At 41.5% G+C, this 16126-nt stretch overlaps 1 protein-coding gene across 1 annotated transcript in view; it reads left to right on the forward strand.

Moving 5' to 3' along the window:
• Positions 1-16126, forward strand: part of ACOX3 (acyl-CoA oxidase 3, pristanoyl) — a 157192-nt gene that overhangs the window by 41490 nt on the left and 99576 nt on the right. The window contains exons 7-8 of the mRNA XM_030191148.1: positions 7573-7661; positions 14070-14166. Coding sequence (XP_030047008.1) covers positions 7573-7661; positions 14070-14166 — 186 coding nt within the window. The remainder of the gene's footprint in view (positions 1-7572; positions 7662-14069; positions 14167-16126) is intronic.

Here is a 16126-nt window from a genome sequence, read left to right on the forward strand (position 1 = left end):
TATTCCCCTGAGATGCCGCTGCTTCGCATGAACCCACCCACCAAGTTTTCAGTTTAGCATGCTCCTGGTCATTCAAGTACGCTTCCTGTAACAACGCAATGTCAATCCTGTGTTTTTGTAGATGATGTAAAATTTTCGATCTTTTTATGGGCGAGTTAATACCGCCCACATTCCATGTTACCAGGTTCACCATGTGCTCTTAGCTAACTTGATTTGTCAATGTAACAATAACCAACTATAACACCAGAGATGGCGTCCCAACTCACCCTCTCTGCATAGCAATGTTCCCAAGTCTGTTCCACACTATAATATTACCTCCCGCCTCTCAATCCTCAGGAGTCGCCTTGTCCTATATTTCATCACTTCCTGATCATCCCACTTCACACTCTGCCCCCTCCAACCCTTTCTTACCGTTCCTTCCTAAGAGCGGCCAGTCCCAACACCTCCCCCTGTTCCCCTTTTGCAAATTCTCACATAAATCTTTACCAACTCAGACCCCACAATCACCCAAATCGTCATTACAACCCCCCCCCCCCCCCCAAAAAAAACACTTTATGCTAACGCTGAACATTTTGCTCGCAACTTGTGTCTTTAACAGCAATCAACATTTAACACATAACTTGTGTCTTAGCAGTAGTCCATCACTCCTTTGCGTGGTGGCATCTTTCAATTCAGCCTCCTCGGACTCCCTGCAAGAGACTTATGGAACAGTATGGCATACGGGAATCCAAATGTCCCCGACCTGTTGAGTTTTTAAGATCCATCTTCTCCAGCTTGGAGGGTTCAGAGACAGTCACCGGTTTACCTCCATATCTCCCTCGTTCTCCCGATTTCCTATTTGTGTCCTAAATTCCAGTGCTTTCTCCACCGATGTATAAGTTTGTGTGGAGCACTTGTAAGTGATTTTCAAGATGGCGGGGTATAGCAGGGCAAACTTTATTTTTGCATCAAATAACTTAGAACATGCTGGGGCAAAAGCTGTATGCTGCGCTGCCACCCCTGCCGAATAGTCTTGGAAGCACAATATTTTTACATTCCCGTATATCAGTGATTTCCCTGCACATAGTGCCTGCAAAATTGCTTGTTTGTGTTGAAGTTTAAGACCCTAAGAATCACCACTCTGGGTTTTGCGTTTTGAGGTTGTCTGGCTCCGATACTGTGCGCTCTTTCCACACGAATGGGGCCAAATCCATCTCCTAGTTGTAACTCTTTCTATAGCCAGCCTTCCAGGAAACCCACCAGATCTCTGTCCATTATGCTTTCAGGTAATCCCACCAGGCGAAGGTTATTCCTCTGCGACCTGTTCTCTAGGTCTTCCACCTTAGCCTCCAATGTTGTAATCCTTTTAAGCATGGATTCCTGGGCTGATTCAACCACAGTGACCCGATCTTTCACATCGCTGGTTCTTTGCTGAAAGGTCCCACGTTCTTTGGCGAGCTCCGTGAGCTGTGATTGCATCCTTCTAGCTTAGAGTTTAAAGGAGTAAATCTGCGTTCTAACAGCTCCTCCATCACTGCAGACATCTCCGCGTTGATTTCCGACACCCATGCCGATGAGATCGTAGAGCCCGCGGGGCTTGGCAGACCCACCATCTTGTCTTCCACAGCTCTGCCCTTGGCTCTGTCTTTATGTGCTGATCTTGCCGCCATTAGTTATTTTTGCACTGCTCCAATGATCCAGTGTAACAGGCCAGAGTATACCCCCTGCCCAGACTATACCCGGGGTTAAAGTGGCCTAGGCCAGAGTATACCCCGGGTATATTCTAGCCTAGACCAGTTTAACCCCGGGGTATACTCTGGCCTAGGCCACTTTATACCCCCTCAGGCTAGATTATACCCCGGGAATATAAATTGGGGGCTAGGCCAATTCATACTCCCTCTAAAACAATATAATGCAATTGTAACATAATGTTCAACAAATTTTGACTGTTCATAATATAATAAAAGTAGCCTAGGCCAGAATATACCCCTCCAGGCCAGAATATACCATCTGTGCTGCTTTCTCTAACACTTTCTCAGCCTGTCTCTGATTGGTTGAGAAGCTGCTTCCTCTGTTGTCACTTCCCTGGTTTTCTCACCTTGTCTCTAATTGGTTGAAAAGTGCAGATCTCTCTTTATCATCCTCATACACACAGCTGCTTCTTCTAACACCAAACTCTTTACTTTACCATTGTTGACAACCATGGAAGACCAACTGTGTAACCAACTTTTGACATTCTACACTGCAGCACAACAAAAGTACCCCCTGTGGATCTATGATCTACCTCCAGAGAAACGTCTAAATGCTAAGACCCAGTTCAGACAAACAGCTAAGCCACATCGAGCAGACAGAGGGATTCTTTTCCATGGGGAAAAGGAGGTTCTAACTAAAAGATAACTGCCAAATATCCTTAAGGCCTGTCATGACAACCCAATTTCTGGTGGCCATTTTGGCAGAGATAAAACATTAGCCAAAATCTCTGTCCATTATTACTGGAAGGGAATGAAGAACGACATTCACCAACATGTCAAAGCCTGTCAAAAATGTTTTGTTACAAATCCCAAAATCAGCAAAGAGGCTCCACCACTCAACAGTATACGAGTGCCTGGAAAAGTATGGAGCTTAGTTGGGATTGATATGATGGGTCCTTTTCAGGAAACATCGAATGGCAACAAATATATCGTTGCTGCCACTGATCATTTCTCAAAGTGGACTGAAGCTATAGCTGTTCCAGATAAGAGTGCCAAGTCAGTAGCAAATTTTTTGTACTCCGTTATTTGCCGCCTTGGCTGTATGGACACTGTCATAAGTGACCAGGGACGAGAGTTTGTGAACTAGATTATTGACAACCTGATGGAGCATTTTCAAACAGATCACCGCATTTCATCTGCCTACCACCCACAAACAAATGGCCAGCGGGAACGTGACAATCGAACACTCAAGGAATCTCTCAGTAAGCTTGTCAATGAACAAGGAAACAACTGGGACCAGTTTATCCCTGGTGTTTTGTTTGCCTATCACACATCTGTGCATGCCTCAACCAAGTGCACTCCATTTGAGGTCATGTATGGACGGAAGGCCAAGCTTCCTATGGACCTCAATCCCTCAAATATGACACTATGGACACCATGCCCCTTTCAGATGATGCCAACCCTTATGTGCTAAATACACTGACAACCATTCATAAAAAGCTCTGCTCAACTGTCAGTACCAACATTCACTCTGCCCAGGAACACCAGAAGCATGCCTTTGACCATCGACACAACAGCCAAAAAGAAATCACTGCTGGAACCATCGTTTACATCAAGAATAAGCAACGTATTGATCGCATGGGTTCAAACATGGAACCACACTGGATTGGACCCTACTTTGTTGTGGAATCCTTGACCAAGGGACGAGTAAAACTTAAGAACAATAAGACTGGCAAGATACTGAAGAACACCTACCATGCCAGCAACCTTAAGATTTACCAGGATGAAGAGACTACCCCACCACCTCAGTCCTCTGATGATTGTCTCAGTGACTCTGCTGCACAGAAACATAAGCAAACCAAGACTTTCAACCCACTACCAAGTTCAGAAAGAAAGTATCTTAGCACAACTCTTGGCGTTACATTTGGTAAGGTTGTGTATTGTGGATGCACAAGGGACCTTGGACAACCACTGCATACATATAAAACCAAAGGTGATGGCAACTGCTACTTCCGGGCCATCAGCTACTTTCTGACAGGAACAGAGGACAACCACTCCCTGCTCAGAAAGAAAGTCATCCACCACATGAAAAATGACTTAAGAAGAAAACCACAGGACTACTTGAACCAAAAGGTGAATGAATATGTGAACATCTCTGGCATCTCCCGTGATGGAGTATGGGCAACTGATGCAGAGATCATGGCCACAGCAAATCTGCTGAGTTGTGACATTGTCATACACACAAAAGTTGGTGACTCCATGAATTGGTTGACCTATCCCGCAAGTTTCAATCTGCAGTCAACAACAGAACACGCACTTTATCTTGAAAACAAGCATGATCATTTTGATGTTATCAGTGTTTAACTTTGAACGTTTATATTAAAGTGAGGAGCTCCTAGTCTTAGAAGATGAAGTTTCAGGACGTTATGACTTTTATTATATTATGAACAGTCAAATTAATTAAACATTATGTTACTAGGTATAAATTGGCCTAGGCTGTACCCCCTAGGGCAGGATATACCCCAGGCAAAAATGGGTATATTCTTCCCTGGGGGGGTATATGCTGGCCTAGGCTACTTTATCCCCCTGGGCATAGATAGTGTATTCTGCCCTGGAGGGGTATATTCTATTCTGCCCTGGAGGGGTATATTCTGGCCTAGGCAGGAGTAAACTCCAGGGTATATTGTGGCCTAGGCCAGAGTAAACTCCGGGGTATATTCTGGCCTAGGGGGATATAGTCTGGCCTTTAGGCTAGTTTATCCCCCGGGGTATACTCTGTCCTAGGCCACTTTAACCCCGGGTATAGTGTGGGCATGGGGTTAATGTGGCCTGTTACACCGGGTTGTAGCCCTTGCTTCTGTAAGTATTTTAGATACGTGTGAGGTCCGATTATCTGATAATTATTCATGGGGAAACCGTCGGGGGCCCGGAGCAACTCAGCCTAGAGACTGTCCTTCAGCGTGGCGTCACGTGACCTCCAAGTTATAACTTTAAAGAGATTGCAAAACCTCCAGAATGCAGCTCTTAGATTACTGAGGGTCCCTTTTACAAAGTGGAGTTAGTCCCAACACGGACTTACTGCTAGCTAAAAAGGAAGTACCATCAGGCTACCACAGCAGCCTGGTAGTACTTCCCAGCGCCCCATCATATCCAGCACTACAAAAATATATACAAAAATGTATTTATTTTTGTAGCGCCGGTGTGTACCCGGTGGTAATTGGGCAGTGCTGTGTGCTGCCCAGTTACTGCTGGGTTAGCGCAGGAGCACTTACCACCATCTCAATGGGTGGCGATAAGGGATTCCTCTTGAAATGGCCATACGGCAAGTGCTTTACTTGCCACATGGCCATTTCCTGAAGAAAAGCAAGACCTACCTTTTACCTGCTGCAGTAAAAGGGGGCCTCAAGAGTGCGTCAGCATGCACCGATGCCAGCGCAGTCCCCCTTTTGCTGCCTCTTGGTAAAAGGGACCCTGAGTAATGTAAGAAGATATTAGTCATTCTTTTTAGGATTAAGTTAAGATATTGACTCATACATAGGGCCTGCTATGAGCTTTGACCTTCTTATTTGCATGATTTATTAATTCCCTATATACCTTCTTGGGTTTTAAAAGCCTTGCAGGGTAATTGACTGGTTACACCCTGTCTATATAGGACTAAGTGGGAGTGTGTGCCTGTTTTTGGATTGCTCCATCATTATGGAACTCCTCTTTTTTTTTTTTTTTTTTTTTAATTGGCTTTCAATATTACTACAGATAATGAAGGCAAAATTTACTTGTGACTCTGTATTTCAGGATTTTCAATTTGCGTTTTATTTTATTGTTTGAGTGATGCTTGTGTGATTGCAATTAGGCTTTCCTATATATTACATGGAGTTCCTTTGTTGTCAATATGTTGTGTATTTGTCTTGGTACACTGCCTTGATCTGACAAAGTTAGATGGTGTATCAAGTTACATAAAACATAAACATTTTATATATTGACAACCAGATGTCCCTTCATAGTGGTTAACAATAAAATACATAGTAACCAAATGATAAAAAGACAAGAACTACAATATAGACAAGACGGAAGAAGGAAAAGAAAAGGCAGTAAAAGTATAAAACTACCATAGTAATTTACAAAACACAGTGCTGCAGCATGTGCTCCCAGACGACAGGGCAACAAGCAGATCAACAAAATCACCTAACTAGTCAATTCATAGTGTCTAGCAAACCTAGCAGGTTTGGGACTTGGTAACACCATTCGACGGTTATTGATCAAACGAAGGACTCTAGCAGGTGGGTAAGGAATTGTGAAATGGGAGAAGTAGTCAGAAACACCAACTCTGAATACCAAATCACTTACAATATAGCACTTTTGACTTTCAAAGCTTTCAATGTTGGCATTTCAGGAAAGGGGTTATGTGATCAGTGTGATGAGCATGGGAAAGTAGTCTAGTAGCAATGTTTTATAGAGTCTGTAACTATCTGTTTCAGTGTAGAGTTCGGTATATCTGCATAGATGATATTGCAATAGTCGAGACGTGAGGTAAAAAATGAGGGAATGAGTACATGAAACTTTTTGTGGTCAAAGAAGTGGCGAATGGTCCACAGTTGGCAAAATGTGAAAAAACAGAGTTTTGATAAATGGGATAGCTGAGAGAAGAAAGAAAGGGAAGAATCCAAGATGATCCTTAAATAGTGAAAAGATGGAACTGGTTGAATCAAGGACCCAATGAGAGTGATAGGAGAAAATGGAGGAGCTGTGGATCCAGAAAACCAACAGGCAACAGTTTTATTGTTGTTAAGAACAAGTTAATATTCAAGTAGCCAGTTTGCAACTGAATCAAGACAGACTTGGAGAGGGGAATTGAGAGAGAAGAAAGACTTGTTGGAAAAATCAGAAGAATATTGTCGACGTAAAAATAAGCCAAGATACCAAAAGATTGAATTAGATCTGCCAGGGGACTTGGAAACAGATTGAACAGGAGAGGGGAAAACAGTTGAGCCCTGAGGAACACAACAGTGAAGTGACTGCTTCTGAGACAGAGGTAGGAGTGAGTACCTGGAAAGAGGAGTGCAAAATAATAAATAAATAAACAAATGTGAACCAAGCGAGAACGTCACCAGAAATACCCATAGTAGTACAAATGGAAAAGAAGAAGGGAGTGATTAACAAGGTTGAAGGCAGCTGAACGTTTGAGAGAGACTGCTAGAACGATTTTGTGTTGGTCAAAATGAAAGTCAAGACTGTTTCTGTGCTAAAATGGATCAGAAACTGGATTGAAAAGGGTGCAGAGCAAGCACTTTTTAGAGTCATCAGAAAGCTGCCTAAATACAATTTGCTGAAGAATTTTAGACATATAAGAGAAGTTTGAGACAAGAGGTAGTGACTTGGTACAGATGGGTCCAAGTTTGGTTTCTTCAGAATGGGCCAAGCTACGGTTACCTTCCATAAATCTGGAAATTGGCCAGAGATTACATTAAGGTTAATTATTGACAAAAGAGTGGGAAGTAGACCTAATTCAGGAATTTTAAGCCAGAGAGATGGGCTAGGATCACATTAGCAATAGGTGGACTTCATCAAGGATGTAACATATTTCAGGGAGTGAAGGGATTGGGTTTAGAAAGAAAACCAGCCACGTGAGCTGGCCCAAGATGAGAGGGGAGCTTTAATGGGAGGAAGTATGTAAGGGAGAACAGGGGCTAGATTTGGAGAAGTTTAAGAGAGGTTTCAGAAAAGTCAGTTTTGTTGACAAAAAATGTAGAAAGAGCCCCGCAGAAGGGATTTTACTTATGCCTCTATTTTGAGATGCATGAGACACCTGTTGATAAATTGAGTACAGTTCTTTTGAAGATAGAGAGCAGGAGTACTATGCACTGCATTCTGTATCTATAGCACTTTTGTCTTTTGTCTCCCATAGATTCGAGATCCAAAAACATTAATGTCGATGCCAGGAGTGATGGTGGGAGATATGGGCTTGAAACTTGGCCTTAATGGTGTGGATAATGGGTAAGTGAATACATTTGAATTTTATTCACTGTCTTTACTCAGTTGGCTCACTGTTATTTGAATGGTGATCAGTTTGGAACATTTTATACAGTGTGATAAAGTATAGAGAAATGGTACACAAAGTGAGTGAATGTTGAACCAGGCCCAGAGTGATAAACTGCATATTTAAGCATTGTTTTGGTGGGAGGGTTTGAATAAAAGGAGAACACAAATAAATTTGTTTCACACTGGAGTGTATTAAAAGTATGAGATGTAGGAGAGCCTCCATGATTCACAGACAGTGTGGCATTAAAACAAACAAACGAACAAAATATCCCCAGTGGACTAAACTAAAGGCAGCAAATCATGGGGCCTATTTACTAAGCTGCACTAAGTGATTGTAATGCTGCACTGCCTGTCATGCCACTTCTGAGCAGTGCACTGTTGAAGAGCCTTGGTTCTACCCAAGGAGGTTTAATGACAAGAGATGCATGAGCCTATCTGGCCCATTATCTGGCTGAAGCTAGAGGGTGGAGCTTGCCACCTTATTGATTTGTCTAAAACAGTAGCTAATGCTATTGAAATCTATAGCAAACTTGTGAAGTTTATATTATTTTATTAAACCTCCTTGGTTTTGCATTCTTGGAGGAGTAGACTAGTGGTTAGTACAGCGGACTTTGATCCTGGGGAGCTGGGTTCGATTCCCACTGCAGCTCTTTGTGACTGTGGGCAAGTCACTTAACCATCCATTGCCCCAGGTACAAAATAAGTATCTGCATATATGTAAACCGCTTTGAATGTAGTTGCAAAATACCACAGAAAGGCGGTATATCAAGTCCCATTTCCCTTCCCTTTCCCTTTTTGTTTAGGAGTTTTCAAGGGGTCTGTGAAGTGGGGTGTTCAAAATGTTTTTTGTTTTTGTCAGTGCTCCAGAGGTTGCTTTATTTGCAATGCTGTATTGTGGATTTCAGTACTAGATTCTATATATGGCGCCAGAAAATTCTGCGCAGAAAAAGAAAATATACCTAGGCGTGTTTCTCTCTAAAGTACTCCTAAAGTTTATAGAATAGGTGTAAATTTCCACACAGTACATAGAATACGCCGAATGCTTCTCCATGCGACCAAATTTAGTCGCAGCCATTTATGTCACATTTTACTTGATGTAAATCCTGATGCCTAAATTAGGCACAGAGTTGATGTATTGTATAACAACGCGAATAGAGTTTTGAAATGTCCACGCCTCGCCCCTCCCATGGCCAGTCTCCTTTTCAACTATTTGACTTTGCATTTACGTGCATCACATTACAAAATATGGTTAGTGAGTTGTGCATGTAGATCTTAATGCCAATTAGTGCTGATAATTGTTAACATTCAATTGACAGCGCTGATTAGCTAGTTAACCAATTCAGTTACGTGCATTGTTATAGAATATGCAGAAATTAATGCACGATATGTAGTATCTGGCAGTATATGCTTTTATTTTTCCTTAGGATGGCAATAGATATTTATACAGAAAAACAATAGCAAACGCTTATGGCTGCACAACTCAGCAGATCATAAAAACAAAAAAGTTCTCAGCCTCCAGCAGCAGAACTACTCCCCCTCCCTGGATGTAAAATGCCTGCCCTACTTGCTAGTATTGGATTATCACCATTGTTCCTTTTGAGCTCCACTGCAGTTCTCCAAGCGCTGCTCAGCTACGCTTTCACTGCGGTTTTGCTGCTGCTGCTGCTGCCACCGCCTTCCCCCAACTGATCTGGCACACCAATCTTCTGGTGAACTACAGCCACCTGAGACTGAGTCGTGTCCCCATCAGTCTCCCTGTCTGGGCAGTGTCCGTATAATTCCTGCACGCCAGAGCCCCTTCCAATGCCACATTTCTCTTTTCTTCCTTCCTGTCATTATTTTATTTTGTCGTCGTGTTGTAGGAGGCATCAGAGTTACAAAGGAACCTTTTGCTGCCTGTTTTTTCCCCCCACTACTCTATGGTAATAACTTGCTTTACTTTTGACTGCTTGCCTATTGTTTTACTAACTTTTGACCGCTTTAGCTTTGTCTTATAAAATTAATTTATGTTACTGGGTGTGGTAAATGTGTTTTTTATGGGCTGTGATCAGCAGTTGATAGTTTTTGGACAAAACAAGATGGTGGCTGCTAGGGAAACCGGTTTCAGCTTTTTGATGTCATTGCCATCTCCTGTCATTAAGCCTCCTTAGTTCTCCCTGTGCATTCATCAAGAATTTCTGCCCCTCCCCTTCAACTTTTAACCAAAGTGTTTTACTCTATAAAATCAAAGGGCAGATGTTTACCGTTGTTCTACCTTCTCCTTCACCCCCTCCAGTCCTAGTGCAGTACAGCCTTCTTAAGCCAAAAAAAGGAAATGCTTGAAAAGAAAAGTCTGTCTTTTCTCAAACCAGAGACAGGCATTCCACTTGACAAAGAGGGCTAGTGGATGCCATGCATTGTCCCCTCCTAGCAGACACCCTGTCAAACACTAAACTACTGCCCTCAAGTTTTAAAAGGGAGAGGTGAAAATTCACCTTTCCATTCTTGTGGTTCTTCCTTGTCCTACTCCTCGTATTCTGTTGAGTCGGAATCTGACAGAAAGGGGTTAGGAAATTCTTCTTTCTCCGTTTTTTTCTGCTTCTGACTCCTGCTCCATGGGGGTGGATGTGGGGTATCTCCCGATAGGAGCCCCTCTCTTCTCCTAGGAAGATCTAATGAATGTGAAGAAAAATTCTATAGCTAAGCACCGATGATTACGCATCTCGTGTGCGCATAAATGCAGAGAAAATGAGCACATACATGCGTAAACTCCCTTAGCATTTAAATATTGATTTAAAGACGTCTAAAAGATAAATAGAGCTCCTTAAAAAAGGGCCAAAGCATTGCGCACGGGAACACCAGTCTGTCTTCAGATCTACTAATTCTACATCTCAATTTAATCACCACTGAATTCCCCAGTCAGCTGTCTTCCACCCCACTCCATTCACCAGTTAGATATAACTAGGCACACTGCTTTTTTTCTTTCTATGATCCCCTGGAATGGAACTCCCTTCTCCACCACCTTCAGGAAGAAACAAATCTGCTCGTCTTCAAGTCAGCATTTACAGACCTTTTTCTGCTCTTTGCCTTTTGGTGAGAACTGAGGTGATAGTTTATATATAGAATATCCTCCTGGAACTATCCTTTTTTTTTTTTTTTTTAGTCCTACCTGGATTATTGTAACTTTTTTTTTCCTTTTCTCTTAGTATAATTGTTGTCATAAACTGCTTTGTTGTGTCGTTCCCTGACTTTGAAAAGTGGGTATATCATGAGCTCAAATAATTAATGTAAAAAGCTAAGACAGGAAACATACAACTTATCTAGTCTTCTCATCCACACCACTCAAATATTGAAACTCGGTATTAATACAAACCAACAAAATTCTTTAAAAACAAGTACAGCAAGATGTTGTAGATTCACTAAGGGTTAACTGTCGAGCTGATTGAGAGAGTGCCCAGAGTTGTTTGCTATCAGCTTTTCTTAGTCAGATTTTGTATCCAATGGCATACCTTTAATTAGTCTTCGTTTAATTTTGCCTGCTCAAGATGATATGCAATAAGTTTTTGACCACCAGGTGGCATTATCAGATAGACCTAAATATAGCGATAACCTCATATTTGATTCAATTTAGTAATATTGATGCATACATGGCTCTAAACTAGTGATCTGTGTGTTAAGTTCCCAAAGATCACTGCTTACTGCACAGTAACTATTACGATCCAAAATAATAATCGATCTCAGACTTGTATATATACTTTAAATTTAAACCACTGCACGTACTATCTGGGAACTGAAGTAACAGCAAATTTTAATGTGTTATTAAGGTGAGGAAGGAATGAGAAGCTTTCAGTGTAGGCTGTTTCTCACTAAAATTTAGCTCGGCTGTAAGAAAATGCCAGAATTTGGCTCACTTAATTGCTCTATACATCACAATGCTTCCCAAACTGAGTGCGATGATAATACTTTTACTAAATTATTTTCCAGAAGAATGTTTAATGTGGATGCTAGTTAGTCTGCTGAAAGAAGCTCCTCAAATAAGAGCTGGCATAAGTCAATGCAATGAAGGCACCGGATTTTCAAAGCAAAACTCGGCAAACATTTTAATAGAAGTATGAAATTCCTGCAGTTGCTGTAGGTCGTCCGATAGAGCACTTTGTTTCAATCCAACCTGGCTCCGGCATCCCTGATGGAGGATTGAAACAGGGTGCTCTGTCGGACGACCTTAGCGACCCAGAGAAACTTCGTTTTACTTGGGTTCAGGCAAAGTTTGTTGTGTTTAGCCCATTCTGGAATTGATTTTAGACAGCTAATCAATTTATTCAAGGCTGTAGGAAAGTCAGGTTCAATATGTATGAGTAGCTGCACATCATCTGTGTAGAAGTAGAACTGAGTGTCCATTGGCCGAATCAGCTCAGCTAGTGGCTTGAAGTAGATATTGAACACAATAGGTGACAGTAGCAAGCCTTGTGGTACCCCCACAGGTTAGTGCCTATGGTGGTGATGAGTTGTTGCCTGTCTGATAGGTAGGATCTGAACCAGTCAAGTACTGTTCCATTGGTACCTGTTTCTGTCAGTCATGCTAGCATGATATCATGATCCACAGTGTCGAAAGCTGCTGAGAAATCTAGCAGTACTAACACCAAGGCGAATCCCCTGTCTCAGTTTCTGTGAAGATTATCTAGTGGGGATACGAGGACCGTTTCTGTCCTATAACCGGGTCTGAATCCAGATTGACATGGGATCTAGCCGGTTTCTGTCTTCTAGCCAGTCATTAAGTTGAACATAAGACTGTTCTATAAGTTTCCCTAGAAATGGGATGTTGGATACTGGCCAGTATTTGCGGGACACAGACCATACAAGTCTGCCCATCTCTGTCCTCATGTTCCAAATTACTGGTGTTTCCATCAAAGCTCTCTCCAGCCCACCCTAAACCAGATTGCTACATTCAGCACTCGTACCGTACAAGTCAACCCAGCACCGGCCTGAGTTGATACTGCCAGAGTTGCCATCGAAGCACCACTTGATATCCAAACACATATACAACCGTTTAAGTTTTGTTTTTTTTATATATATTGGCACTTGACCCCTCGGCTACTTAGTAAGCTATATTGTAGGAAAAGAATTAGCATCATATCTGTTATTTGAATGTTCTAATATGTGAATGTTTAGGTGTTTTTATTGGTATTATGCTGAATTCATATTATATCTGTGGGGTCCTTTTACTAAGGTGCGCTGAAAAATGGCCTTTGGTAGTGTAGATGCATGTTTTGGGTGCATGAAGAATTATTTTTTAGCACACCTACAAAACAATGCCCTTTTTCTTTTTTTTTTTTTTTGCGGAAAATGGATGTGCGGCAGAATGAAAATTGCTGCGCGTCCATTTTGGGTCTGAGCTCTTACCGCAAGCCATTGACCTAGCGGTACGGTCTCGCACGGTAACTGGGTGGTAATGGTCTATGTGCATAGCTGCCGTGTGCCAGAAAGTAAAAAATATATTTTTCAGACACGCATAGCGGACATGCGCCAAAATTGAAATTACCGCAAGGGCCATGCGGTAACCAGGTGGTAACTCCAATTTGGCATTCGTTGGGTGCACGTAGGTGCCTACACAGCTTAGTAAAAGGGCCCCTGTGTTGTTTGAATGTTCTTCCATGCTGTCTAGTGTGCTATTGTTTGTATTGTATAACCACAAAATTGGAGATAATTTTCTACTATAAATGTAACCAATACTCAAATGTCAACTGTAGAAAATTCACATTTCACCAAGGGGCTCATTATCAAAGCACTTACAAAGTTCCATAGTAACCTATAGAGCTTTGTAAGTCTAAGCGCTTTGAAAATACACCTCCAAGTGTATCCACTCTCACGGTTTCTTATGATTTTATTTAAAGGAGGAAAAGCCTGTTATCACTAAAGATGCTCATTTACTGATTCTGTAAATGACTTGTTTCTAGTCATAGAAGCATCCAAGTCATTCTATCATCATTAAAAAAAAACCTCCTTTGTATTTTAATTATTATTTAATTATTTTCCTTTCTTTTCTTTTTCCTTTTTTATAGGTAAGATTTTTTTTTTATTTGCTTATACACATTGAGATTCTATAACATCCCTTCTCAGACTCTTCTTAATTCTACCAAACACGTCTTGAATTACGCACATATTAAACTTCATCAAACTAGTGACATTACCACTATGGGAAGAAAAGACAGATCACTACACTGTCCGCTATTCTATAAACAATGCCAAACTCAGAGCACCATTTATAGAATAGCGCTTGCCGCTCATTGTTTTTGATGCTCAAATTTGGGCGCCATTTACTGACTCTAGTCCCTTGTTTCTAAATGTTTTCTTGAAATCTGCTTTTTTTTTTTTTTTTTAAAACAGATTTGCCATATTTCACAATCTTCGAATACCTAAAGAAAATTTACTAAACCACACTGGAGATATCACACCTACCGGGAATTACACCAGCTCATTTAAGGTATAGTAGTTTGAACAGGACCTGATATGTGGGATGAATTGTAGTCTACTGATCATATCAAAAGATTAGAGTTTTTGCCCTGCTTCATCCTACTTTTTCTTTGTACAAGAAAATGCTGTTCTCTTGCACACAATTTACACTGTTACTGTAATGTATAACTTATATTGCAAATTCTTTGGGGGGGAAGTAATATTGAGCCTACGGCAGTCAGTGTTTGTTTTTTTGTTTTTTTTATAAATACCAACAGATATTCAGAAGCAGTGTTCAGACAGCGGCTGCTGCTGAATGTTTGTAGTGTGTGGTAGTGCTGTGGCTATCCAGATAGTAGGGATATTCAGCTGCTATCCAGATAGTCAATCCACATACACTTAGAACAACTTTTTTTTCTATCCTAAGTTATGCGGATATGTATCTAGATAGAGCACTGAAGATCAAGGCTTTCTAGATAAATGCTGGCTTCTCCCCAGGTCCACCCATGGACTACTCTGGCATAATTCAGATAGTGCTGCGGCGATTGGAGGAAATTTTCAGTTGCGCTGTCCAGATAGTGTCGCTGAATATTGTGCTCACCAGGACTGATTTAGTTAGCGGGTCTTGCTAATTGGATTGCCCCTTTTTGAATATCACTTGATCCTCTTCAGGAAACAGAGCATGTAGTGTGACATTCAGTTTTAAGACAATTACTCCAATTTGTATTCACAAATCTGAAGAATCTCGGAAAGAAGTTATACATAAAGGGTGGAGAATGTCTACTTGTCTATACTGTGGCAAAATAATTCTTGGAAAATTTGATAGAATGGCACCAAATGTGATATGGAGGGGAAAAAACAGTTGAAAATGGGCCAAATAAGATCAGTTTCTGGGAAAAATGATGAAGTCCCTCAAAAATACCCAATACATTTATATGGGAGAGTCAGTTCCAGCATCTGCAACATAAAAACACAGATACAAGTGTATAGTCCTGTGGAAAGTAGACTTTCTGCAGAACAGTGGCATAGCCATGGTAGGGCCTGGATAAGCCAGTTTTGCCTCGAGCCCCACTCTGCAACCGAGAGCACCATTCATGTGGCTGGTGGGGATCTCCAAGCCCTGCCAGCTGAACACAACCTGGAGCTGCCGGGTGACTGCCAGATTGCATCAGTCAGCAGTATCAGGTCGAGCTGCTGATACCAGCATCAGGAGCGTGCTCAGTTTTTGTGTATGCTTAATTTGTGTGCAAGAACAGAGCATGCTTATAATGCCAGCATCCAGTGGGTCAGTTTGGTGTCGCTGATTGCTGCAATTTAGCAGATTGCCAAAAGCTCTTCAAATATTTCTAATTTAACCAAATGAATGGTAAGCAGTCATCAAAGGATCTAGCTTATCCTTATTTAGAATTCTGCACCCCCCGCCCTTGCACTTAAAACTTATAGAATAGTGCATAGTGCATTTTTGCTATAATGGTGGAAATCTGTGCACTTAAGCACAAGGCAAGACTAATTGCTTGCACCTGGTTATAAAATTGTTTTTTACTTTAAGGTGCACTAACAAATGCACATTCCTACTTTCTTGGGGAAAAATAACTCGCAGAATAGACCAAATATGTTATAGGGGAAAATAGTGAAAAACAACATGTTTGTATACAGGTCAGCTCAGGCTGGGGTTTCCAGAGACATATCCACCCCCCGCCCCCTCCTCCAGAGAAAAAAAAATGGCCCAGTGCATTTCTATGGGAGAAGCAGTTCCAACATCTGCAATCCAAAACTTTGATACACTGGACATAGAATTACAGATTTACTCCTTTGAAGCTGCCTCGCTCTTCTCTGCTCTCCCAGTTAGACACACTCAATAACAAAATAAATAATTTACACAGTGAAGAACTTGACAGATTTTAAGTAAGAGGTGATTGTTAAAATACGTCCATAGACACAATGCAGACGCATAAACACACACTAACATGCACACTCGCACAAAAAGACAA

This window comes from Microcaecilia unicolor, chromosome 2, assembly GCF_901765095.1.
Source record: "Microcaecilia unicolor chromosome 2, aMicUni1.1, whole genome shotgun sequence".
NCBI lineage: Eukaryota > Metazoa > Chordata > Amphibia > Gymnophiona > Siphonopidae > Microcaecilia > Microcaecilia unicolor.